This window comes from Ictidomys tridecemlineatus, chromosome 7 (assembly GCF_052094955.1).
Source record: "Ictidomys tridecemlineatus isolate mIctTri1 chromosome 7, mIctTri1.hap1, whole genome shotgun sequence".
Classification (NCBI taxonomy): domain Eukaryota; kingdom Metazoa; phylum Chordata; class Mammalia; order Rodentia; family Sciuridae; genus Ictidomys; species Ictidomys tridecemlineatus.
The window spans coordinates 192,471,128-192,496,125 of NC_135483.1; the positions used below are offsets into that span (position 1 = coordinate 192,471,128).

Here is a 24,998-nt window from a genome sequence, read left to right on the forward strand (position 1 = left end):
TCCCAGCCAGTCTGAGGAAGACATTTTTTGAGTTCAGTGCCCACCCATGGTCCCCAGGGGAGAAAGGTGGGCAGACGTGTGGTTGAACATATGTCTCGGAAGCGGGGACAGGGAAGAGGCGAGAGGAAGAACATTGAGTGCCCTTTGCTTGGGGACTGGGGTTCACCTGCAGGCTGTAGGTAGATGCTCTGACCCCACAGTCCTGTGAGAGGAAGGGAACGGAACGGGGACTGACGTGGTGTGCAGACAGGGACACTGCGGCACGGGAGGACTAGAATGCAGCTGAGGGCCGCAGTGCAGGGGTGCACACCTGGAATCCAGCAACTTGCAAGGCTGAGGCAGGAGGATTGCAGTTGTGGGGCTAGCCACAGCAATTTAGGGAGGATTTAAATAACTTAGTGAGACCATGTCTGAAAATAAAGAATTAAAAGGAACTGGAGAGGTAGCTCCGTGATACAGTGCCCCTGGTTCAATCCCCAGGACCCAGAGGATAGAAACTGCTGAGGGTTGATTGTGTTCTCTGAGAGGGGTCTGTCCGTTTCCCAAGCATCTTTCCACATGATCTCATGTCCCTCAGTCACCTGGGTCTCTGACCACCTGAGCAGCTCTGTAGAGACCAAACAGGGGCATCCGTCTGTATTGTGCCCAGCCACGTCCTTCCTCACAAGATGCCCTGGGCAGCTTTCCTCTTCTCCCTTGTCATCCAGCTGGCACATGAGAGGGACTGGCAGGGCCCCCACTTCCTGCCCCTTCCCTGCAAAGGGGCTGTCACAGCTGCTCACCAAAGCAGAGACTCAGCACCTGGTTCAAGGTCACAGAAGGGGTGGGAGGGAGGACTCCTATCCAAGGCCAGCACATCCCATGAATGTCACACTGACTCGTGGGGTCAGACCAGCCAGGATCAGGGAGGCTGATGCCCAGAGAATAAGCAAGAAGCATGCCTACCCGTCTCCTCAGGGTTAGGAAAGACGACACTAAAGTCAGGATACATGCGAGTGTGGACTAGCCTGGAGCTTACGCTACTGGGATGATTCTGGGCTCTCTCTAGAGTTTTCCTTGTTAATTAGTCGAGTACCAGGAAGCAGCCGCTCAGCTGCCAGGCCTGGGCCTGGGGAGTGCAGGCACCCCAGGCCCTGGTGTGGCTGAAGGCAGCGGGAAGCGCCTTCTTGATGCACTGGTGAAGGAGGCTTCTCACCTGGGCGTGTCTGGCTCCAGGAGGCAGAAACCATCATCCAGAAAATCAAGCAGCAGCAGTACGCAGATCTGCTGTCCCACGACCAGCTGCTCACAGAGAGGAGGGAGCAGAAGGTCTTCCTGCACTTCGGTGAGAACACAGTCTGCCCTGCGCCCTTTCCAGCCGTCCTTCTGTCTCCCCAGACATCTTTACCAGGGGACGGATGGCCTCGGGGAGGAGGGAAATGGGGCAGGGTGGCGGCTGGGGAACTGCAACTGAAACCCTAGTGTCTGTTTCAGAGGAGGAGGAGATCACGTTCGCGCCCACCTACCGCTTTGAAAGACTGACTCGGGACAAATACGCGTACACCAAGCAGAAAGCGACAGGGGTGAGTCCCTCCAGAGTCCTCTCCTGTCCCCTCGCCCATCTCGTCCCCCCACACCTCTGGTCCCAGAAAGGCAAACAGGAAGTGGAAAGCAACAACAATGACAAAAGGAAATAAATAAATCAGAAGTCACGTGCCACTGATGTCACCCTGCAGAAGCTACCTGGTGATCTACCTGTGCACTGCGAAGACTTGAACTCACACTTAGATTTCACCTTCTGTTGGGATTTTTTTTTCATGGTGTTGGGATTGAACCCGGGGTGCTCCACCACGGAGCCACCTCCCCAGCCCTTTCAGTTTTTATCTTGAGGCAGGGTCTCACTAAGTTGCTGAGGCTGCCTTCAAACCTCAGCCTTCCAAGTAGCTGGGACTATAGGCACGTGCCACCACACCCAGCTATCCAGATATTCTAAAGGGATATTCTGAAAGGATTTTAAATCATTATTTCTTTAACTGGGTTCTGAAGCTTATTTAAAAAAAAAAAACCAACCAAACGAAACCACACCAAGACCTGTGATTGAGTACGTTTGCTAATCTGACAAGCGGATCCACATGCAACAGTTTCTCATTGCAGGACTTATCAGAGCCCTTTATGGGCTTCAGAGCATGCAGTCCTCCATGAAGAAATCTGTGCCAAGCTCAGTCAGTCACAGAACACCAATTCGTATCTCAGTGAAGCCACTTGGGTTCCAAAGAATTGTGTTTGGAGAAAGAAGCAATGGAAGATTTATTTGTTGAAAGATATTCTGATGGCCTGGGGGGCGGGTGGGCTAGGCGCTCTGCTAGGTGCTAAGAGGTCAAAGGTGAATAAGACGCCTGCCCCAGGGAGTCTATAGTGGGAAAGACCAGGCAAATGTGCAGTGACTGCAACTGGGACACACATGGTTCTGCCAAGTCAAAAAGGAGCAGTCCAGGGAGGAAGTGGCCACTGGGGCAGGGAAGGAGCCAGAGGCTGCTTAGAGATGACCTTGGAGGTGCTTGAAGGACAGCTTGAGTTTCGACAGACAGCCATGACCGGGGAATAAGCACGTGGGGCTGGAGGAGAAGCGGGCACGAGGAGCGGGAGGTTTGGCTGGACTTTGGAGAGACACTTTGAATAGAAACAATTTGTGAGGTGAAATGAGACAGCGAGAGGCTAAGGGTGGTTCTTCCTGCTGATGAGCAGATGAATCCCTGGTGAAGGTTTTCAGAAATGCGGATGCCTGAGCCTCATCCCCAGAGGTTCTGACGCAACAGGTAGGGGGCCTGACCTCTGTGTGATTATGGAGGTCCACAGGAGACGGCAATGTCAAGTGTTTGCTAGCATCCACAAAAGCCAAACATGCGGGGCTGGGGATGTGGCTCAAGCGGTAGCGTGCTCGCCTGGCGTGCGTGCGGCCTGGGTTCGATCCTCAGCACCACATACCAACAAAGATGTTGTGTCCGCCGAGAACTAAAAAATAAAAATAAATGTTGGAAATTCTCTCTCTCTCTCTCTCTCTCTCTCTCTCTCTCTCTCTCTCTCTCTCTCTCTCCTCTCACTCTCTCTAAAAAAAAAAAAAAAAAAAAAAAGCCAAACATGCCCTTTTTTATGATTCAGGAATCTACTTCGGTGTATACTTAAAATTAAAAAATACTAGTGCATTTGTTCATCAAAAGATAAATACAAGAGGCGGGGCATGGTGGCATGTGCCTGTAATCCCACCAGCTCCAGAGGCTGAGGCAGGAGGATCAAAAGTTCAAAGGCAGCCTCAGCAACTTGGCAAGGCCCTAAGCAACTTAGTGAGAATACTATTTCAACATTTCTTAAAATGAAGGAACTTTTTACAAGCAACAATAGGGATGAAAGGGCCAGACCCCAAAACAGATACTGAGCAAATCCATTTATGTGAGTTGAAGACCGGGCAGAATCAACAGAGGGAGACCTTCGTCCCCATGGTGTCCCCCCGAGGAGGGGGTCTTCCCAAGGAAGGCGCATAGGAACCTCCCGGGGTGACGTGAACCATTCCTGATGTGGACAGTGGCTTAGCAGGTATACCCAAGGCAAAAATTCATCCAGCCGTACACTCGCAGCACGTGAGCTGATCTCAAGTTAGGGGCAGACGATAATGTGCTAATCCAGAAAGTGAAGGCTGCAAACCAGAACATTCTTGAAAGAAATTTGGTTCGAAAAAAAAGAAAAAAGCAAGGGTAGGCTCTTTAAGGATAAGTACCTTGAGCTAGCTTCCTTCCTTCCTTCCTTCCTTCCTTCCTTCCTTCCTTCCTTCCTTCCTTCCTTCCAGCAGGGATTGAACTCAGGGGCAGTCAACCACTGAGCCACATCCCCAGCCCTCTTTTGTATTTTATTTAAAGACAGGGTCTCATTGAGTTGCTCATTGCCTTGCCGTTGCTGAGGCTGGCTTTGAACTTGTGATCCTTCTGTCTCAGCCTCCCGAGCCACTTGGATTACAGTTGTGCACCACCGTGCCTGGCATGCCTTGAGATATAGAGACAAAAAAGAAAGAGCTCAGCCTGGGGAATAAGAATATCGGTTAAGGGGGGTTCTTGGCGTTGCCCCCTTGCCTGTCCATCACACCTGATGGGTGTCTTGCTCGGCACCATAGCCTGAGGCCCAGGAGGGGCTCCTCCTCTGTTAGATTCTGTTTGAATGATTCTGTGGGTGTTGGGGACCATGGCTGGGGTATCTTTTTAAAGCAAGCAGCAGGAGAAGATGATGGGGACTGGATTGAATAGAAGTAGATGGTTTCTTTGAAACAGAGGAGGTGAGGATGCAGAAAGGCTAAGGTGGTGAGGAGAGCAGGTGCCGAGAGCAGGGAGGTGAACGGGTCTTACTCAGAAACAGGGATCAGGACCTCCCGACATGTGGCACACAGCAGTGCCACTGGGAACTGAGGCAGGTTAAACATTTACCACCACCAGTGGGGAACGTCTACGAAGAACCAACAGCAGTTGAATTTGAGGATTGCAGAAGCCACCAGTTGACCTTGTCTTTTTTCTTTCTTTTTTTTTTTTTTAACTGATTTAAAATAAAAAAGTAGCAGGACTTTTCAACACGTGACTTTGATTTACAGATGAAGTACAACTTGCCCTCCTGGTGTGACCGAGTCCTCTGGAAGTCTTACCCACTGGTACACGTGGTGTGTCAGTCTTACGGTGAGTGGAAACGGGGTCGGAAGGTCTGGTCTGACCACAGCCACACGTTGGGAAGGCCTCGGTCAGCTCATCTGCAAGATGGACGGACTCCTGCGCTCCTGAGGGGGTGGCCCGAAGGAGTTGACATGTCCCATCCATGTTGGGGCTGTAGCACAATAAATGGTCCCTGCTTTTTGTGACTTCTGCATTTTGAGCCCCCTCCCTGCTTTAAATTTTTTTTTTTTTTTAGTTACAGATGGACACAGTACCTTTATCTTATTCATTTTTCTTTAAGAGAGAGAGAATTTTTAATATTTATTGTTTTCGGCAGATACGACATCTTTATTTTTAATGTGGAGCTGAGGATCGAACCCAGCACCACATGCGTGCCAGGCAAGTGCGCTACCCCTTGAGCCACATCCCCAGCCCCTTATTCATTTATTTTCATGTGGTGGCGAAGATTGAAACTAGTGCCTCACACATGCTGGGCAAGTGCTCTACCACTGAGCCCTAGCCCCAGCCCCAAGATCTTTGGAACAAAAAAAGAAATTCAGTTTTACTTCTTTTGAAAGGGACTATATTAAATTTGAGTATGTGAAATTGGTGTTTTGTAGTTCAGAAATGGTCAAATACTGGGCATTCATACGGTTCAACTTGATACATATCGTCATAAAGTACTCACACACATTTGTACAGATAAACCGAGTTAAATCAGTGAAAAAGACATAATTCCCAGGGGTGGGGTGCACACCTGTAATCCCACCACCAGAAGGCTGAGGCAGGAGGACTGCAAGGTCAAGGTCAGCCTTGACAACTTCGTAAGACCTTATCTTGAAATAAGGGACTGTCTCAAAATAAGGGTTAGAGATATAACTCAGTGGTTGACCATCCCTGGACTCAATCTCCAGGACAAGGGGAGGGGGGAGGTATAATAAACAATACTAAAACAAAGCAAATAATTTATAGAATGCATTCCCAAAATGATTAAGAAATAATTGTTGAACCTTAAAGTTTAAGGGATGTCGGGTGATCTTAATCACCCAGCATGTTTATTCTTAAACCTACAGATTAGTTTCCATTACTAGCAGAGAGAGAGCTTAAAAATTTATAGAGCAGAGTCGTTTTGAATACTGAGAATCATGTGTTAATTAAGAGGCTGCAAATTCCCAGACAGTGGCGTCCCTGGCAGCGCCCATGAGCAGTCCCAGGCCAGAGGCCCCTCCAGTTGGAGGCCGCTCATGGTGAGGAGAGGAATAGGAGGGGTCGTGCCTCTGCCGGTTGGCCGCCCTTGTGATCGCCTCTCTGGAGGCCAGCAGACCCCGGCATTGAGCTCTGGGCCCATATGCTGAGCTGATACCTATTCTTTTTATCTGTGTATGTCACCTGCTCCCCAGAAGGGCCCAGAACAACTGCCCCAGGATAGTTTAACCCGTGGACCCTGCTTATTTGGCTCTGTCTCCCAGAAGTGGCCTCACTAGACGAACTTCACGCAAGGCCACCTCCCCTCCCACATCCACAGCCAGGGCCCGCTCTAGCCTCCTCCCTCTATTCCCTCCGTGTCCCCCTCCACCCCTGACTCCTTCCCAGCCCCACACGGGGCCAATTGCATCAGCATTTCTCCTTCTCACCTCTGCAGATCCCAGGGCAGTCCTTACTTCTAGGAAGATCCGGCCCTCTGCCTCCATTAGCCACCTGTGCAGAGAGCCAGGCGACGGCGGAGGTCTTCGAGTTACCACTTCCTAATTCAGTGTCTTAAAACAACAAATGTGTCTTTGCTCCCTGTTCCCTGGGCTGGACTGGATTGGGCTGCTGGTGTCTGGTGTTGGCTGTGCACGCTCAGGCAGGAGCCCTGGGGTTGGCCGGCATCGGCAGGGCTCTTGGTCTCAGCGGTGCTATCCACCCTCCGCCTTCTCAGCTTCAGGCCTCAGCCTGCCCCTGCGGTGGGTTCGCCGTCTGCAGCTTGACCAGATGGCGAACCTCGCTTAGAAATGCCCTCCCCTCCCTGTAGGCAGTACCAGCGACATCATGACCAGTGATCACAGCCCTGTCTTTGCCACCTTCGAGGCAGGGGTCACCTCCCAGTTTGTCTCCAAGAATGGTAAGCGGTGGGGAGTGTTGCTTTCTGTTTTCCTCAGAGATGAAGGGTCTTGGGGACTTGCCTTCTGGTTGCAGCCACCCGTTGTCTGTTGGAAGAAGGCTGGGCTTCAGGACAGATCCTGTCTGTCATGACCAGGCCACATCGCAATTTCAAATACTCTCTTTGGCAAATGCCACAGCCCTTGAAACTTTGAAATGTAGTCTGAAAAACAGGAAATCCGTGTCTACTGAGGTGTAGCCTGTTTACCACCAACGATGATTCTGGGCGTGCAGGATAGGAATGAACATTCATCAGTGACGTGTTCTAATACGTTTTAAAATTTGTCTCTTGTGAGTCCATTGGTTTTCTATTCAGTATGGCGGTGTATCCTTCCTCACGTTTTTAAAGTGAGTCTCTCTTAGGGAAATATGGATATGATTATAAAGTAGGTCTGATGGTAAAAATATTTGAAGGTGGACGTAGATGGCTGAGTCGTGGGAAATACTGGAGTAAGGGATACTTCGATTTGCAGGTAGTTTCTCAGATCTTCCCCGGCTGCCAGGCTACCCTCGTCCCGGTAGGTGTGTGTCCATCCAGCCTGCGGCCTGGGTATCTAGGGGCTTGGGTTGCCATCTCTGCACCTCCCTATTCTGTGCAGCATACGATTCAGGCTCATTTACAGAGGCTGAGTGTGGGGGACCTAGGTACAGGCAGGGGGAGGCTGGGACACCCCCTGGAATGCTTTTCCCATGGTACAGGCCTGACACGTGGGGCCTCAGCAGTGTGACCTTCCCTCTCTACCAGTCTTGGCCTCCCTCTGGCCTCCTTCCCTGCTCTGCCTCTGTGCTCCACAGAACCTTCTAGCCTTTAGGTTCCCCTCCCCCTTGCTCCCACCCATCTGCACTTCCCCTGAGCTCCTGCAGCCCTCATGGGCTGGCGGTGTCTCCTCCCCGTCTCTTGCTGGCTGGAGCTGGCTGGAGCTGGCTGGAGCGTCCTCACTGTTGGGACCAGTCAGTACGTGGAGATGCTCAAAAATACTGGTTACCTGGGTTGAGCTTTGATGGCTTTTCTGCCAGAGCAGCCTAGGTGCTGTGGGGCTTCGAAGGAGAAAGAAGAGAAGGAAGAATGTGAGGAATAGAGAAAGGAGATATTTGTTCTTGTTCTCAAGTGGATCAGAATTTACATAGTTGTTTAAAACCCGCTTCAGGATACTTACAAAAGCACCACCGAATTAACGCAGTCTTAATTAGCACCAGAGAGCTTGCGGAGCCCAGAAGGAGGACTGGGGATAAGCACACACCTGAGGAAGAAAGAGCAGCTGTCCCTCACTTATCTGAATCCAAAACCGAACAAATTTAGATTCTGAGCTTCCGGGCTTTTCTACAAACTCTTTGTTGGAACTAGTGGGGAGATTGGGGAGATTAAGGGGGTTCCCAAGGCTACACAGCTTCAGTAGCAAAACCAAGAGTAGATCTTGGCTCGTTGAACTCTTTTTTTCTTTCCATTCTGCTCCCCACATGGCCAGCCCATGATTGATCAGAGAGGTTGTAACTGTCATCTGGAACACTCAGCAGGGGCTGTGGATTTCGTTGTAGCCTCACCTCAAGGAAAACCTTGCCTTCCTCCTCCTCTTCCCTTCCTGGAACTGTAAGCGGGAGCTCAGCCTGGGGAAAGAGCACCCAGAGGAAAGAAACCTTGGTGAACAGCCGACAGGACGTGCTGCACCTCCAGGCCCACTGCGCCCCTCAATCCCTATCTTCACCTGTTCCAGGTCCTGGGACTGTCGACAGCCAGGGGCAGATCGAGTTTCTCCAGTGCTATGCCACGTTGAAGACCAAGTCCCAAACTAAATTCTACCTGGAATTCCACTCGAGCTGTTTAGAGAGTAAGTGGTCTTTTGGGTGGGACAGGCCACCACTCTTTTTTGGAGGGGTGGGAGGTACTGGGGATTGAACTCAGGGGCACTCCACCACTGAGCCACATCCCCAGCCCTTTTTTGTATTTTATTTGGAGACAGGGTCCCGCTGAGTTGCTCAGTGCCTCACTTAGTTGCCGAGGCTGGCTTTGAACTCACGATCTCCCTGCCTCAGCCTCCTGAGCCCCTGAGATTACAGGCATGCGCCCCAGCGCCCAGCCAGGCCACCTCTCTCATAATCCTCTTCATAAGTGGTATCCCACTCCACTTCTCCTTTCGCTGGAGAGGACTCTCTGATGGACCTCGTGGGGTCAGAGAAATGGGGCTGCTGTGGGAGGGCCCAGGGGACAACCTGCAGCCATTGGTGTTCGGACCTCTCAGCCCCTAGGAACCTGTACTATAACTCGGCGCACTATAACTCCGTTGGTTTGCCCCATGCTGGGCTCTGACTCAGCCAGAGAGTTTGGGGCCAAGTTCTGGAGCTTATAAAGGCCAGCACAGGGCCTGAAGAGCTGCTGCCACCCACCTACCATCGCCCTGGCCCCTGTTGCTCTGTGGAGACCACCAGCATCTTTCCCCAGTGGCCCATAGCATCCCGAAGCCAGCCAGAGCTGGACAGCCTCCTCAGCCGGCAGCATTTAACACCAGCTGTGTTTAGGAAACACCCTTTCTGGGTGACATTTCTAGACAGATTGTCTCCAGCTCTTCCAAGGCAGGAGATGTGCATGATTCCTAGTTCTCACTGGGTTGGTCTGGATGGTGGCGCGGAAGAGGGAGGGAGTTAACCGCACAATGGAGGCGTAGCTGTGCTGCTTCCAGAAATCAGGAATGCTGCCAGGTATACTTCTGCCCGCTGTGTCCCTTCCTCCTTGGTCTCAGTAAGACCCAGTCCTGGTGATAGAACAGCCTTGGCCGCTAAGTCCCCAGGACCCTGTTCACCAAGCAGGGGCAGAGCAGTTCCAGAAAGGTTGAGGATTCTTGCATGGGTGTCTTTAATAAACTCTCGAGACATTTGCATACATTTCTATGGAAACAGCATATTAGGAAGCTTAAATTAGAATTTCAAAAGGCTGCTATCCTGAGTGGCGTGGGACGAGCTGTCATGTTTCCTAATCTTCTTGCCTGTGATGTGATGATTTCTCTGTTGCCCAGTTTGTTGCAGAGAGCCGAAAAGGAGGGGGGATCTCCTTGATTTTCCTAAAAATACTTAGACCATGTTGGCAAATGACCATTCCCTGCACAGAAACAGAATCCCCAACAAGCCTGATTTCTAAATGCAGCTGTGGCCCCCAAAGATTTAAGAGGAGGGGGACCATCTTCCTTGGCTGGGGGACACCCCAAGGTACCGTCTGGGTCTCGTCCCGGCCCTGTCTTCCCCACACAGTCCTCTTGTCCTCCAACAGGTTTTGTCAAGAGCCAGGAAGGAGAAAATGAAGAGGGGAGTGAAGGGGAGCTGCTGGTGAGGTTTGGCGACACCCTTCCCAAGGTAATACAAGAAGAGGAAGTTCCGGGGGATTTCGTAGACACAGGGCCAGCTATCCTGGCCCAAGGCAGAGCTGTGACCTGGCGGCCCATGGATCATAGAAGGGATCTTAAGGAAGATTTGTCTTACCACGTGGCTTTGCCGAGAAGGAATCTGAGGTGCAGGGTCAGAGACACATTCGTGAGTGGCAGACCCAGGACTCGATGGCCCAGGTGCCTTTCTGTGCTCCTTCCCTTGTTCAGGGCTGGCTCACGGGTCAAGTAAAAGCTAGAGAGCAGCGGGTGGCTCCTAGCTGCACACTGTGCACGCAGTAAGTGTGTGAGGTGGCCGCGGCCCAGGTGAGCCAGGGCGCATTGCAAACCCGAAGGCCAGCCTCAGTGGGAGCATTGGCCTTATGTATAAAGAGGTTTTCCACAAAACGGCTTTTGTGCTGCTAAATTGACAGTGGAGGTGTTGGCTGTCATTAAACACGAGCTCCTTGGGTGTTCCAGATGTTCGTGCTGGGAATACAGTGGAGTAGAACACCGTTTCCCTCTCACAGCATGAGAAGGGTACAAGAAGTCGAGTCTGGGGCCGGGTGGACCTCACAGGAGGTGGGGTCTCCTGGACTCCCTGGAAGGTTCCCCCAGAGGGGTAACACCTGAAGTGGCTTCAAGTAGGTGGAGGGACCTGGTTTCTCCTGAGGCTGGGATGGGTCAAAGGCAGGTTTGGGGAGGCTGAGCTACCCATGCTGGCATTGACCGTGATTGGAACCAACTCTTGGCCAATAAGGAGGCCAAGAGGAACAGAAACAGTGCCTAAACTCCAGATTCTCCTGATTCAGGTACAATTCCAGTCATTCCAGGGCCCCCACTATTTCACATCGCTGTGATTGGAGGTCTATACTGAGTCCCTGGACAGCTGTCAAGAGTCCCCATTTGGGGCTGGGGATGTGGCTCAAGCGGTAGCGCGCTCGCCTGGCATGTGTGCGGCCCGGGTTCTATCCTCAGCACCACATACCAACAAAGATGTTGTGTCCGCCGAGAACTAAAAAGAATAAATATTAAAAATTCTCTCTCTATCTCTCTCTCCTCTCTCACTCTCTCTAAAAAAAAAAAAAAAAAAAAAAAAAGAGTCCCCATTTGGGGCCATCTCAGGGCTTCAAGAAAACATTTATGTCCCATCAGCTGGACCCCATCCTCCTGGCTGGACCTCTTTTCCCGATTGCTCCCATAAGGGACCTGAATTATTTTCTCCTTTGGTGATGCCAGCTTCCCAGTTCCCATGTTGTGTCCACTCCCTGGTCCAGCTTGGGACCTCTGGATACCCTATCTCCTTCTAGATCCTATATCCTAACTATGGCCAAGTCCTGCTGCTCTAGTCTATGTCCCCTCTCCTCTGTCCTGCTGCCACCTCCCAAGAGTCTCTACTTCTGTCTCCTGCTAATAGATCTTTCTGGAGTGCCTGTCCGCCCTTGGTATCCACCCGTTTATCAGGCTGACGTCAAGGTGCCAGGTTGGGTGACCTCCCAAGCCTCATCTGCTGCTCCCACAGCACCTCAGGGCCTTCACCCAACTCTGCTCCAGACCTTCCACCTTGACTTCTGCCTCTGCTTCTTCTCTCCCTCTAAATCCCCGCAGCCCGGAGAGGATGGGGTCCTGTGTCAGCAAACCTGGCCCTGGCCCTAGGTCTAACTTGGAGCCAGACATCACTACCTGTCAGTGAGCAGAGTGGTGGGTGCAGTGCTTGAACCCCAGGATGCCTCAGCCTACTGCGATCTCCAGTTATTTTTCTGGAACCTTCTGAATAGAAAAATAGCAAGTCCATCCTGATACGATGCCAGGAACACTGCACCAGGGCACAGCCTGGAGCAGCATGTGACCTTGTTACTAGGCCCCTCTGTGTTGGAGTCATAAATTGCAGCTGGTATGTAGGAGCCATGGGCATACAGAGCTCCTCCCTGTACTGGCTGCACACCACCCTCCACCGGTGAGGTTTACAGTTCACCCAGCAGATCATAAAGCCTGGCACGGACCTGCCCCCAAGCTGGACCAGCAGGGTCCAGGAGCCCGCAGTCCCTGGCCCTTCTTATAGCAGGAAGTTGGGGACAGCTAGAATGAGGAGTCTGTATCTGTCAATCACTAAGCCCCTCCTCCAGCAACCTGAAGGACACTCCTGGCCCAACAAGGTGGGAGTCTGCTTCAGGGAGACACAGGCCTCCTCCTCCCCAGGTTGGGTTAGGCCTCTGGTGTCAGCAATGATGTAACCCACAGGCCTAAGAGAGATTGAGGGGCAGGGAGTGGCCTGCCAGGGGGAGTGTGGGCTGAGTGGACCCAGGAGTCATTTCAGTCATTCCTGGCCCCTGGCCCGTCTCCCAAGGCCCTGAAATATGCAAAGGAGGGGGATAGAGGAAGGGAGCCATATGGACCTAGGAGGCCTGAGTGCAGGTGGCAGGGTACAGGGAAGAGGCCCGGACCAGGGAGGGTGGGCCTCCCAGTTCCCACCTGTGCTCTCCGACACAGAGCTGAGAGTTGATCTGCCTGATAAAGAACAACTTGTGTCCTCTTTCCCCATGTGCCCCCCCATTGATAGTGGAGACTCTAGTCCACCTGTCCACCCACGTGTTTCCTCACCTGCCCCCACCTTGCCTCCCCTCTGCAGCTGAAGCCCATTATCTCTGACCCTGAGTACCTGCTGGACCAGCACATCCTCATCAGCATTAAGTCCTCTGATAGTGACGAGTCCTACGGTAAGCATCCTAGACAGGGACAGGCCACCTGGGAGCCTGCAGCCTCCAGCAAGGAGGCGGTGCCATCTCCTCCAAGGGAGGGTGACCTGCCACTCCCATCTGTCCTCCTGCTGCTCCTGTCCTGTCCTGGGGCTGCTCTTAAAGGGTCCTTTACTAGAGGTTCACCGCTCCTGTCCCATGAAGCCTCTGCAACAGCAACTGGAACTTCTCCCACCCACACCTTCCCCTGGGTCAAGCCTGTGACAGGGGCTTTGCGGGTGTGACTTGATTTAATCCTGATGAGAGCTACAAAGTAGATACTATTTATTCCCCAGTGAATAGGTACAAACTCAGGCTCACATCAAGTCACTTGAGAAGTTGCACAGGTACTGACTGACTGAGTCCTGACTGAGTCTGAAGCCAGATCTGCAAGCATCGCTGTGCTTCTCATGTGTCCCCAGCCAGTCCCTCCCTCCTAGACAAGCCAGCTTCCCATGTCATTTCTTTTTAAATTTATTTTAGAGGTTATTTATTTATTTATTTATTTATTACAGTACTGGGGATTGAACTCAGGGGTGCCCTACCACTGAGCTACACCCCCAGCCCTTTTTTTGTTAGGGTCTCAATAGGTTGCTGAGGCTGGTCTCGAATTTGTGATCCTCCTGCCTCAGCCTCCAAAATCCCTGGGATTACAGGCTTGCCCCACTCTGCCTGACTATTTCAGGTTTTTTCTTTGTGCAGAAGTTTTAAACTTGTCTATCTGCCCATCTTATCATTTCTTACATTGCTTTGAACCTTGGGAAGTTAGCTTCCCCTAGAGCAAACAGGTTAGCATTTAATTCTGGTTTGTTGCTGGCTTTTCTAGGATTTAATTCTTCTTTTCACATTGACTAATCCATGGAGATTTCATTTTGCTGTGAGATTTGAGTCATTTGTCCCAAATTGCTGTGGTTGTTCAAAGGTTTAGTAATGGGGTCTCTGCCTGGCCACGGTGTCCGAGGATTGACTACAGTGGTCAAGCCGTGTCCGGCTCATGCTCGGTGCTTCTCCTGTGAAATGGTCTGGTCTTGACAGGGCTGTTCTCTCCCTTTCCCCCCAGGTGAGGGCTGCATTGCTCTTCGGTTGGAGGCCACAGAAACCCAGCTGCCCATCCATACCCCTCTCACCCACCATGGAGAGATGACAGGCCACTTCCAGGGGCAGATTAAGCTGCAGACCTCCCAGGGCAAGAAGAGGGAGAAGCTCTACGGTGAGTGAGCCCCAGCCCTGGTCACCTCCTGGGCTAGGGACAGCCTTGTGCCTTCTCTCAGCAAAGCTTCCCACTGCAACCTCGAACAGAACCCAGTTTGGAAAGCTTCTCAGTCCAGTGACCCACTTCTACCTTCTTCAAGAGTTTCTCTAGAACCCCAGTGCCCAGCAGCCCAGGTCACACTTGCCAAACTTGGTCAGCTTCCATTTTCAAGGGCACAAAGCTTGTGAAGTGTACAGAGCTCCTGTTCTCACCTCTTCTTGGCCTTTAGGCCTTGCCACCTCCTGATAGGGCCTCCACCAAGATTGCAAAACCAACCTACCTGGAGTGAAACCTACCTCTCCAGGCCACCAGGCAAAGGAGACCAAAGCTCTGCCACGGTTGAGATTTGGAATCTTCCTGCTCTTCCCGTGGCCATATAATGCCCACTCACATGAGCAGCATACCCTCATACCTACCGACACCTCTCCTCGGGTTGCCCGCCCAGGGTGCTGGACCTCCCCATCTGCTTTCAGCCACCACATGCACCTAGAAGACCCCCTGTCCTCACCACATGTCCTTGGCTTTTCCCTGGCCCAGCTGCCTCCAGAATGGCATCCTCCAGTCTTCTGGGTGCTTACACCCTTTTCAACTTGAGCTCAGATCCTTCTGTCTTGTTAAATGCCACTTACTTTGGCTGTTGGGAGGGTTCATTTATTGTGACTCTCAAAAATGACACCACATGCCAGGCATTACACCTGAAATCCCAATGGCTCAAGTGGCTGGGACAGGAGGATCATAAATTCAGAGCCAGACTGAGGCCCCGAGCAACCAGGGAGACCCTGTCTCAGAATAAAAAATAAAGGGCTGGGGATGTGGCTCAGTGGTTAAGTAAGTGCCCTGGGTTCAATCCCTGGTACCAAAAAAAGAAAAAGACTCCAGGATTGGGGGCATAGCTCAGTGATACAGTGAGCAGGTGTGCAGAAGGCCCTGGGTTGGATCCTCGGCACTGCAGATGATGGTGGTGATGAAGAGGATAAATGGCACCAACACAGCCACATTCTGTGACCAATACTCATTGCAGACATTAACACCAGCCTGAGAAGCCATTCCCTTTTAGAACCTAGTGAAGACCCTGTTGATCATCTCTTAACTAAAAATTGTCACACCCTATTGTAAGGATACAGAACGAGGCCAAGAGGCTGGGTGCAGGGATTCATACGTTCAATCAGCAACTCAGGAGGCTGATATAGAAGGATCCCAAGTTCAAGGTCAGCCTCAGCAACTTATTGAGGCCCTCTTTCGAAAAGGGCTGGGGATGTAATTCAGTGGTAAAGCACCCTGGGTTCAATCCCCCCAGTACCAAAGAAAAATAGTATAGTGAGAACACAGAGTGTATCTAGATTCGAATTTGTAATTTTTCTCTTATTCTGCCAAAAATTTACCAAATATCTCTTCCTTTTTACACAGGGAACAAATGATCTCCCCTCAACCCCACTTTTCCTCTTTAATTTTTGCTTTAGAGAATTCAAATGACAATACCTAAATGAATTAGGCTTGCACTAAATTCTTGATAATAAGCAGAATGATCCTCTCATAAACATTATCTCATTTCTCTCTCGCAATAGCCCTGGGAGCCCAGTGTGGTAATCTGTGTTTGGCAGGTGGGGAAACAGGCAGGGGCTACCTGCCTGGCTGAAGCTCAGAGCCCTGATGAGTGGCTAAGCCAGGTTCCCTCCAGGGCCAGGCGTGGACTGCTCAGTATGATGGTTTTCCTGCCTCTCCGTCATTGTGTGTGGAAGGTGTGATGTCCCCACACCAGGAGGTGCCCTGGGCCCATCTCGGGGTGCTGCCTCTGGGCCATGGTTCCCCCTTTGCCCTGTGGAAGCTCCTTTCTCTTGCAGGGTTGGGCTGCAAGCCAGAGTCAGCAATGAAGGTGGGATCCCGGCTCCCCGTTAGCCCAGGGACAGGTTGGCTGTAAGTACCAGATGCTCTTGGAAGCCACCTGTTATGTTCACTTTGTCCTAATCTGACAAGAATTATTGGCCTGTTTTGTCCTTTGTGGAGGTCAAGTTGAAAATGTCACATGGAAGGACAACTCTGGGTCACGGGTGCCAGTTCTCCCTCTGGAGGCATGGCAGACATAATTAATCGATCGCTGAACTCTTGGGAGGCACCTTCCCAGGGAGCCGCTCTTCATCTCCAGCTTCCGCCGGTGAGTGGACGCCACTTTGCTCCCCTGGCCCTCATGTGCTCTTTCTGACCCTTGCCTTCCAGACTTCGTGAAGACAGAGCGAGATGAATCCAGTGGGCCCAAGGGCTCGAAGAGCCTCACCAGCCATGAGCTCGTGAAGCAGTGGGAGCCCGCCAGCAGGTAGGGAGGGCAGGGGTTCCAGGGCTCTCCGCACACCAGCTCAGCTGAGCGGACCAGGGCCGAGGAGAGAGCCAGCTGGCGCCCACAGACTCCAGGGTGGAGGAGGGAGGAGGCTCAGGGCCAAGAAGACCACTCTCCCGCCCTTGACTCCTCTGTCTTCTGACCACAAAGCCCCTCGCTGAGAGGTCAGCCGTGAAGCCCGGACCCTGCTGTCTGGAAGTTCGGTTCAGCCCAACCAGTGTTCGCTGAGCACCTACTGTGTGTCAGATGCTAGAGACGTCAAGGCCAAGTGTGTGCAGTCCCCAGCTTGGGAACCCCCTGCCTATCTGGCTGACAGAAGGGTGTGTGGTCCCGGAAGAAGCAATGGCCACTGAGTGACTCCCAGGCAACATATGCATGCCGTGTCTCCCCTGAGACCAGAGGCGTGGGCAGTTGTGGGGTCCTTGGCCAACAAACCCGTTGGGCTACTAACCGGAGCAGGCACTGGGGAACGCGCACACGGGTTGCTCTTGATGGGCTGAGCCGGGAACAATCTGCACGTTGAAGTCTATAGTACTGGAGGCAGCAGGGTCACCTCAATTTGCTGATGGGGTCTAGAGTCTCCTGGCCAGCCCACCTGTCCTCCTGCCTCCAGTCCCCACACTGCCTGTCCTTCCTGCCCTTGCTCCCTTATGCACAGCAGCTCCCTCTCCAGCACATACCCTGTCCCCTTCCCTGGCTGATGTCATGCCGTGGGCACTGAAGTTCCCCTTTCACTCTTCCCTCATCACCCGTCAAAGAACACATCCTAGCTCTAAAGTGTCGGCCCGGTTCCAGAATCAGGAGGCCCACAGGGGAAAGAGTCCTTCCCATTTTGACCAGCACTGGACCAGCCTTGCCTCTCCTCGTGGGCGGGTGGGGGTAAGGGAAAGACAGACGGGGCTGCAGGGGCTCCTCACAACCAGTCAGTTCTCTGGAGATGCTTCCGAGCACAGAGGCAGCGTGCAGTGTGCGTGACTGTTGTGGTTACCTCACCCAAACCTGGGCCAGCCCCTCTACAATTTTAATCCACCTGCCCATGAGCAGCTCCAACCTTGACCTCTGTGACCTTGCACTTGCTTCCCAGTCTGATGCTGTGCACCTTATCCCAGAGGACTCTGCCAGAGTCTGCTCTGAAATTACCCTCCTTCCCACCCCACCCACCCTGTCCACCTCCCACAGATCCCAGGCTCGGCCTGCCAGCTTCTCATTCCATTCTCCTATCTGCTCACTGGTCTTAGAACATCTTGGGACAGGCCGAGCCCCTCTGGCCTCAGGGCCTTTGCACTCTTACCTCTACCCAGCACCTCCTCGCCTACTTTCTCTTGTATCTGATGTGTCTTTTCTTATCTGAGCTAAAAGAGCAACTCCTCCATTAGGCCCTGTCTGGCTCCACTGCCCCTGAGTCCCAACCTCTGATTCTTGTTACTTCAGCACAATATAAATATCCTGTCTGACTGCCACTGAGCTTGTTCAGTGTGGGTCTCTCCCAGCAGATGGGAGTTTTGTGAGAACAGAATCAGGGCTGCCTTTTTCCCACCACAGCCCTGCTCCCGGTTCAGGCCTGGTGCTCACTCAGCACCTGCCACGCGGCAAGAGTCAAGGAAAGATCTGGTGCCCCAGAAACAAAGCAGTTGAGGACCTGACGAGCCAGGGGACATCAGAGGGCACGGTCCTCAGACTGGTGCTGACCTTGAGAAGGGCAGAGCCCCAGACACACCTCGTCTTTCCCACAGGACCCCTCTGTGCAGTTCCTCCGGTGCCACTGAGCTCATCAACCCCAACTACATGGTGGGGCCCTTCGGGCAGTCCCTGCACATGAAGCAGACCCTGTCCCCAGACCAGCAGCTGACCGCGTGGAGCTATGACCAGCCACCCAAGGACTCCTCCCTGGGGTCTGGGAGGGGAGAAAGTCCCCCCACCCCTCCCTCCCAGCCACCTTTATCACCAAAGAAGTTTTCACCCTCCATAGCCCCCCGGGGGCCCTGCCTCAGGGCTCAGGAGTCCAGGTGAGTGCCCTCTTCATCTCGTCTTTCCTGCTCTGGATTTCATGCTGGGGCAGCAGCCTGGGAGGGTGGGGCTTGGGTCTGCTCTGTTCACTGCTTACCCTCCAGCCTATTGGTGGAAGCTCCAAGTCCCAGCCCATTGGTGCAGCTTGATTTTAAAAGTTGGGGAATAGCTGGGTGCCGTGGCGCACACCTGTAATCCCAGGGTTGGGATTACAGGCTGAGGCAGGACAACCACAAGTTCAAAGCCAGCCTCAGCAACTTAGCGAGACCCTGTCTCAAAATTAAAAGGAGAAGGGGGGTGTGGTTTAGTGGTTAAGCACCTGTGGGTTCAATCCTTGGTACCAAAAAGAAAAAAAAAATGTTGGGGGATAGAGATTATTAAAGATACTATTAAGAAAAACAAGCTCCTGTCAGGTGCAGAGATGCATAAGAAATAAAAAGAATTGGGGTGTAGCACAGTGGTAGCCTCCTGGGTTCAATCCCCAGTGCTAAGAAAAAAAAAAAAAAAAAAAGAAAAGTGAATTTCTCCCCGGGCATCTCTGGCTCCCTGGAGGGAACCTAGAACAGGGGTGGGGATCTCTTTGTAGAAGCCCTTCTCAACCCCAAGATCCCCTCTCTTTTTCTCCACCTGGAGGGCCCCTGTTCCTGTGTGCAGTCTCTCCTGCTGCATGCTATTAGAAAACTGGGACAGAGGTACGTAAGGGAGGTAGAGCAGCCAGCCCTGGGCTTTGAGGAAGTCACTCAGACGAGAAGTGGGCCAAGCAGGGTGGAGCTGCAGAGGAGACTGGCAGGGCCGCAAGGACCTGAGTCTGCAATTTGAGGCCCAAAACAAAGCAGGGGCAGCCCCTGAGCTCTCGTAGGAATTCAGGACCGAGAGGCCTGTAAGTCTCCAGTCCTACAGGGTGACCTTTGGACATGAAAAGGGCAGACCCCGTTAACAATGATTGAAGCTGTGCAAAACATGGCGAGCCTCCTGTCCCCTCTGGGGCTGTTAGTACTGTCTTATCATGACCCCAAGCCTTGCTCTTGGCCTCATTCCCTGGCAGGGTTTGGCTTTTCCTTTTATCCATGAGGACGTCAGTTCCACAGTGGTCGGGAGCCGATGCAGGGAGTGTAGTTCATAATGCTGCTCTCCTGCAGCCCCCTCTGGCCTGGCAGGGTTTCCTCTGGATGGGGGGCCAGGGGCAGTTGAAGATTTTCTCCTAGTGTCCATTTGGCAAAGGCCATTTCCTTGGCCCCAGAAATGGAAATGGAAGCAACTACAAAGAATAAGGAGCTAATGTTTAAGTAGTTTATAAATTCCCAAAGTAAATGTTTCTTTGGGATCCTCCCCACTTTGCGGTACTAGGAATTGAACCCAGGGGTGCTCTATTATTGAGCTACATCCCCAGCCCCATCCATTCATTCATTTTTGTACTGGGGATTAATCCCAGGGGCATTTAACCACTGAGCCATATCGCTACCTAGGCCTTTTTATTTTTTATTTTGAGACAGGGTCTCACTAAGTCACTCAGAGCCTCGCCAAGTTGCTCAGGCTAGCTTGAACTTGACAATACTCCTGTATCACCCTCTCCAGCTGCTGGGATTACAGGCATGTTTGTGCCTCCAAGTCCAGCTCATTTTTATTTTTACTTTTTATTTTTAATTTTTTTGGTACCAAAATTGAACCCAGGGGTGCTTAACCACTGAACCACATCCCCGGCCCCTTTTTACTTTTTATTTGGAGACAGGGTCTCACTAACTTGCTTAGAGTCTTGCAAAGTTGCTGAAGCTGGCTTTGAACTTGTGACTCTCTGCCTCAGCCTCCCAAGCTGCTGGGGTTACAGGCATAAGCCACAGCCCCCAACTCCTTTTGTTTTTTGTGTGAGACAAGTTCTCACTGAGTTGCCCAGATTGTTCTTGAACTTGCAATCCTCAGTCTCCCCAAGTCATGGGCATTACAGGTGTGCCCCATCACACCTAATATAAACATATCTTTGTTTAAGGGTCTGAACACAGCTTGGTAGGCAGCAGTTTTCCTCCAGCCCCACAGGTGAGAGCAGAATAGGGCATCTATAGGCAAGAGTCCCCCAGGTGGGGTTCTAAGTTCACTTCTCACCAAGGAGGTGATTCAAGGCAAAAACCTGGAAGATCCTGCCCTGCCTGTAGGTCCTAAGCCTCCAGGTCCCAGGCTCAGCCTGAATAATTACTGTGCACTGTCACCAGCACCTCAAGGTCCCCACCATTTCCCCAGGCCTGGGGTGGGGTGCCCACCTATCTGGGTTGCCCAGGACTGTTCCAGCTGTAGCACTAGAAGCTCTACCTCTTAGGAAACCCTTTAGTCCATTCTTCAGTCCTGGCGAACGAGGACAATTGGTCACATCTGTCCAGGTTCCCTCCAGACCCCACCTGCCATTTGGTTCCTTCCACTGTGAGTTATGAGAGGAAGGAAACCGCACTCCCAGGAGCCCTCTGGGGCAAGGACTTTGTCCCCTGGGAAGGTCTGTGTTAATCTGGATGATGACCACCTGAGACATCGGATTTCTTTCTTTGCTTCACTGAAGCTCCGCTGTGCCTGGGGGAGCTTGTCACGCTTTCTACGTGTTTAGTAGATGGAGCTTCTTGAGACCCTCAAGTAGCACAAGTGGTTACCTAGGAGGGTCAGATGGTTCATCTGGTCCCCTGCAAGGCTTCCATTTCCCTGAGCATCCAAGCAAGTGAAGGGTCCCACAGGATTGCTGGAGATGGCAGAGGAGCTGTGACAGTTTTCGGGAAGCCTGGAGACAGGGTCTGCCAGCAGTGGGGGTATGGCTGGCTTTCCTGCTGAGGCTGGGGGTTGTTATTGGAGGTGCCATTTCAGTTCACACTTCCCTTTCTACAAAAACCCCACTGAAGTCCCCCTTGTTCGCAGATGCTCTGGGGTGATCAACTTTTGTTAGTGGATAATGTCCCAGGTCAGAACTGAAGTTGCTTGGGGGAACATACAAAAATACAGTACCGTCTATCTCCTCATCTTTATTTCTTTAATTTTTTTTATTGAAGTGAAATTCACATAGCATAAAATTATCCATTTTAAAATGAACAGTTTGGTATTCAATACCAAAAATATGCGACCACCACCTCTGATTTCAAAACGTCTTTATCACCCCCAAACGAAAGCTTGCACCCACGAAGCAGCCCCTCCCCGCTGTCCTCTCTGTTGAAGAGCACGCTTCTTCCCGGCTCCCCTCCCCTCTCTCCCCCAGCTGCTGGCCCAGCGACCTGGGGAAGATCCCGCCTGAAGCTCCTCCACCCGACGAGCCCGAGATGTTCGAGAACCCTCTGTACGGGTCCGTGAGCTCCTTCCCCAAGCTGGTTCCCAGGAAGGAGCAAGAGTCCCCCAAGATGCTGCGCAAGGAGCCTGCAGCCTGCCTGGACCCTGGGGTCTCATCGCCCAGCATCTTGCTCACCAAAGCCCAGGAGGCCGAGGGCGGCAAAGGGACAGGCAAGCAGGGCCCCCCGTCCTTCCTCAGCCCCGCGCCCCGGCTCCGCTCCTTTACCTATTCATCCTCTGCCGAGGGCAGGGCGGCCGGCGGGGACAAGAGCCAAGGGAAGCCCAAGGCCCCTCCCAGCTCCCAAGCCCCGGTGCCAGCCAAGAGGCCCATCAAGCCTTCGAGGTCAGAAATGAGCCAGCAGACGGCGCCCACCCCGGCCCCACGGCCACCCCTGCCCATCAAGAGCCCTGCAGTGCTACAGCTGCAGCAGTCCAGGGGCCGAGACTACCGTGACAACTCGGAGCTCCCCCACCACGGCAAGCACCGGCCCGAGGAGGGGCTCATCAGCAGGACTGCCATGCAGGTATGTTCATGGACACGCCTGTGTCTATGTGTGCACACGTGTGCGTACACTTGTGTGCATGATCATTCTAGGAGCTGCTCCATGAGGAAGAGCTAGAGCTAGGATTTGAACTTGAACCTGACTGTCCCCATGCCCTGACCTTCCACTGCCTCTGAATGATTGCTAAAAGGGACAGAGGAGGGGCCATGTGTGGATGAACTCCTAGCCCTGTGGAGCTTAGAGCATTTGTATTTCATTTGTGCATCCTTAGTGCATGCATTCATAATGTTCCCTGTTGTTCAGAGACTTCAAACATAATCTCCCCTTCCTATAAATAATCTCCCTTCCAATAAAATAGTGTGGTTTTTTGTTAGTTTTTTTATTTTTCTTAAGCAATACTAACAGTGGTTAGGAACACCCTGGGGACTGGAGTATAGCTCAGTGGTGAAAACAGTGTTGAATCTGAATTTCAGCTCTCCTACTTCCTGGCTCTGTGCCTTGAGCCTCAGTTTACTTATTTATAAAAGGGAGCTATTAGTGGCATGATTCCTATAGATTTCTGGGGAGAACCGTTATATACTCTTATGTATTACTATATATTATCTTTTTATGTTGTACATACATATGACTTCATGGTAATAATATACAAATAACAAAGTTAATGATCTATATGACTCTTATTACATATAACATTGCATAATCATACAGGTATATGTCATATGTTATATGTAAAGTACTTAGAATAGTGTGGCTGGCTATTTTCATGCCACAGGAAGGCTGACCTTGCCCACAGCACACAGTGTTGCTGGGCCACTTAGTCACACATGGCCTGGTGAGAGTGAGCCCCTGACAACCCTCTGTTCTTGCCCCGCAGTGAAGCCTGTGGGGTGCTGCTGGCGACGGGAACCCAAAGGAGCAGCATGATGCCGGAAGCCACTCACAGCTCTGGAAGCCTCTCCCAGGACCGTCTGCTGCTCCCACCTAGCTTCCTGGGCAGGGTTTTATTGGGGGCGGGGGAGGGGCCTCACTCCCGTGTGGTGGAGGAGCCAGCCGGCTGCCCCCTGGGAGCTGTGCTGAGGTTTAAAGGAAAACTCATACCAGGCTTGGTTCCCATCTTGGTCTTGGTACTTGGAACCCCCGGACCTTGTTCTCGTCGCCCTTTGAAAGAAGGAAACTGAAGTGCCGACTCAAGGGTGGAATTATAAATAATAATAATATTAATAATAATAATAATGGACACATGGGTGGAGTCCTCACCACGTGCTGTGCTAAGTGCTTTACGAACACAGTGTCAGGATGACTCCAGGGTGGAGGCTCCAGCCAACTGGAACAGCTGCCCAGACCCTCCAGTTCAGAATGGTGTGTCCTAAACGGTTTGGACAAAGCATTAAGAAGGCCAGTGTCCCCCAGAGCAGAAAGGGGCTTGGCTGTAGGACCTGAATGGCTAGCTTGGGTACAAGGAGCCAGATCCTTTCCAGCTTCAGTGATGTGAGCTGCTTCTGCAAACCAGGGGTCCAGCACAGTCCCCTGGGAGAGCAGGGCCTGGACAGTCAGCTCCAACTCTCCAGTTGGAGAGATCATGCCTCCACCTTGGCTGGAGATGTCAAGGCCCCTGCCGAGTCCAGTGCCAAATCCCTGCGCACTGCCTGAAGTGGACAGCCGCTGCCAGGCCTGGATGAGGCTGAGCACCCCGACGCTTCTGTCTTGCTAAGGGACAAGTCTCCACTATTGCTGGAGGCCAAGCTCTCCAGCCCAGCTGCCAGAGAGGGTGGGCCTCTTGGTTCCAGGCTCTCAAACTAGTGCATCCTCTTCCCAAGCTCTGTGGCTTTTAGTCCCGTGTCCTTGGTTACTAGGAGAATAGATTGTTAATGCCTTCCCTTGTGGCTTTTTGACATAACAGAATTAATGTAGAAAACCAAATCCAGAGTGTGTGCAAGAATCCCTACATGCCCCCAGGCGCCCACAGGCACCAGTCTGTGTGACCAATAAATTGTGCCTTTCTCTTCTTCCATCGGTGTGGCATTTTTCTCTGACACTCAGAGCCACACACACACATTTATGGAATGTGGGGGCCGGAGGAGCAGTCAGGGAGGCTGGAATCTGTTGAGGATTCGTGTTGGTGACAAGATAACGTCACCCTCACCAGACGGACACTGGGACAGTCTTCTGTGGAGCCAGTTTGAGGTTGGGCATGGACAGGGCCAAGGGTAGGTGCCACTCCCTCCACACAGGTCTCTGGGGGACTCCAGGTTCCCTGCCACCACCCAACTTCCACAACCACCCTTGGGTGCCTGCTATCCTACAGCACACAGTGCCCCCCTCCCAGCTTTTGTGACCAGAACTAAAGCTCCAGAGACAAACGCATGCAAACAACCCCTAGGTCATGGGCTCCCACGTCAGAGGCCTTGCAAAGTGCCACGGCCTGCACTGCCACTCTGGCCACCATGGGCTTCTCAGCATCTGTCCTCCTGCAGACTCCAGGTGTGGACTGCAGGGATTAGAATCTTTGGCATTCTCAGAGCAAACCATCCATTCACTGCCTGCCACTGTGGCACACACTGTGACAGAGCTCAGACCCAGCTGAACCTGTCCTCTCACCCCTACTCAGGTGGGAGCCCCTTACTCTGCAGGAAACCTGACCCACATCCCCCACCCGCTGCATGCTGACCCAGTAGACGAAGGGCCAGGGCATAGAGAAAGCTGGAGACACCCCGATGTCCTT

At 52.3% G+C, this 24,998-nt stretch overlaps 1 protein-coding gene across 1 annotated transcript in view; it reads left to right on the forward strand.

Annotated features, from left to right (window-relative positions):
- Positions 1-24,285, forward strand: part of Inpp5d (inositol polyphosphate-5-phosphatase D) — a 107,784-nt gene extending 83,499 nt beyond the window's left edge. Inside the window, exons 16-27 of the mRNA XM_013359104.4 lie at positions 1,216-1,324; positions 1,474-1,562; positions 4,610-4,691; positions 6,679-6,768; positions 8,519-8,632; positions 10,066-10,148; positions 12,786-12,873; positions 13,952-14,101; positions 16,358-16,454; positions 18,209-18,481; positions 21,706-22,297; positions 23,151-24,285. Coding sequence (XP_013214558.2) covers positions 1,216-1,324; positions 1,474-1,562; positions 4,610-4,691; positions 6,679-6,768; positions 8,519-8,632; positions 10,066-10,148; positions 12,786-12,873; positions 13,952-14,101; positions 16,358-16,454; positions 18,209-18,481; positions 21,706-22,297; positions 23,151-23,153 — 1,770 coding nt within the window. The 3' untranslated portion in view covers positions 23,154-24,285. The remainder of the gene's footprint in view (positions 1-1,215; positions 1,325-1,473; positions 1,563-4,609; positions 4,692-6,678; positions 6,769-8,518; positions 8,633-10,065; positions 10,149-12,785; positions 12,874-13,951; positions 14,102-16,357; positions 16,455-18,208; positions 18,482-21,705; positions 22,298-23,150) is intronic.
- Positions 24,286-24,998: the final 713 nt, after the last annotated feature.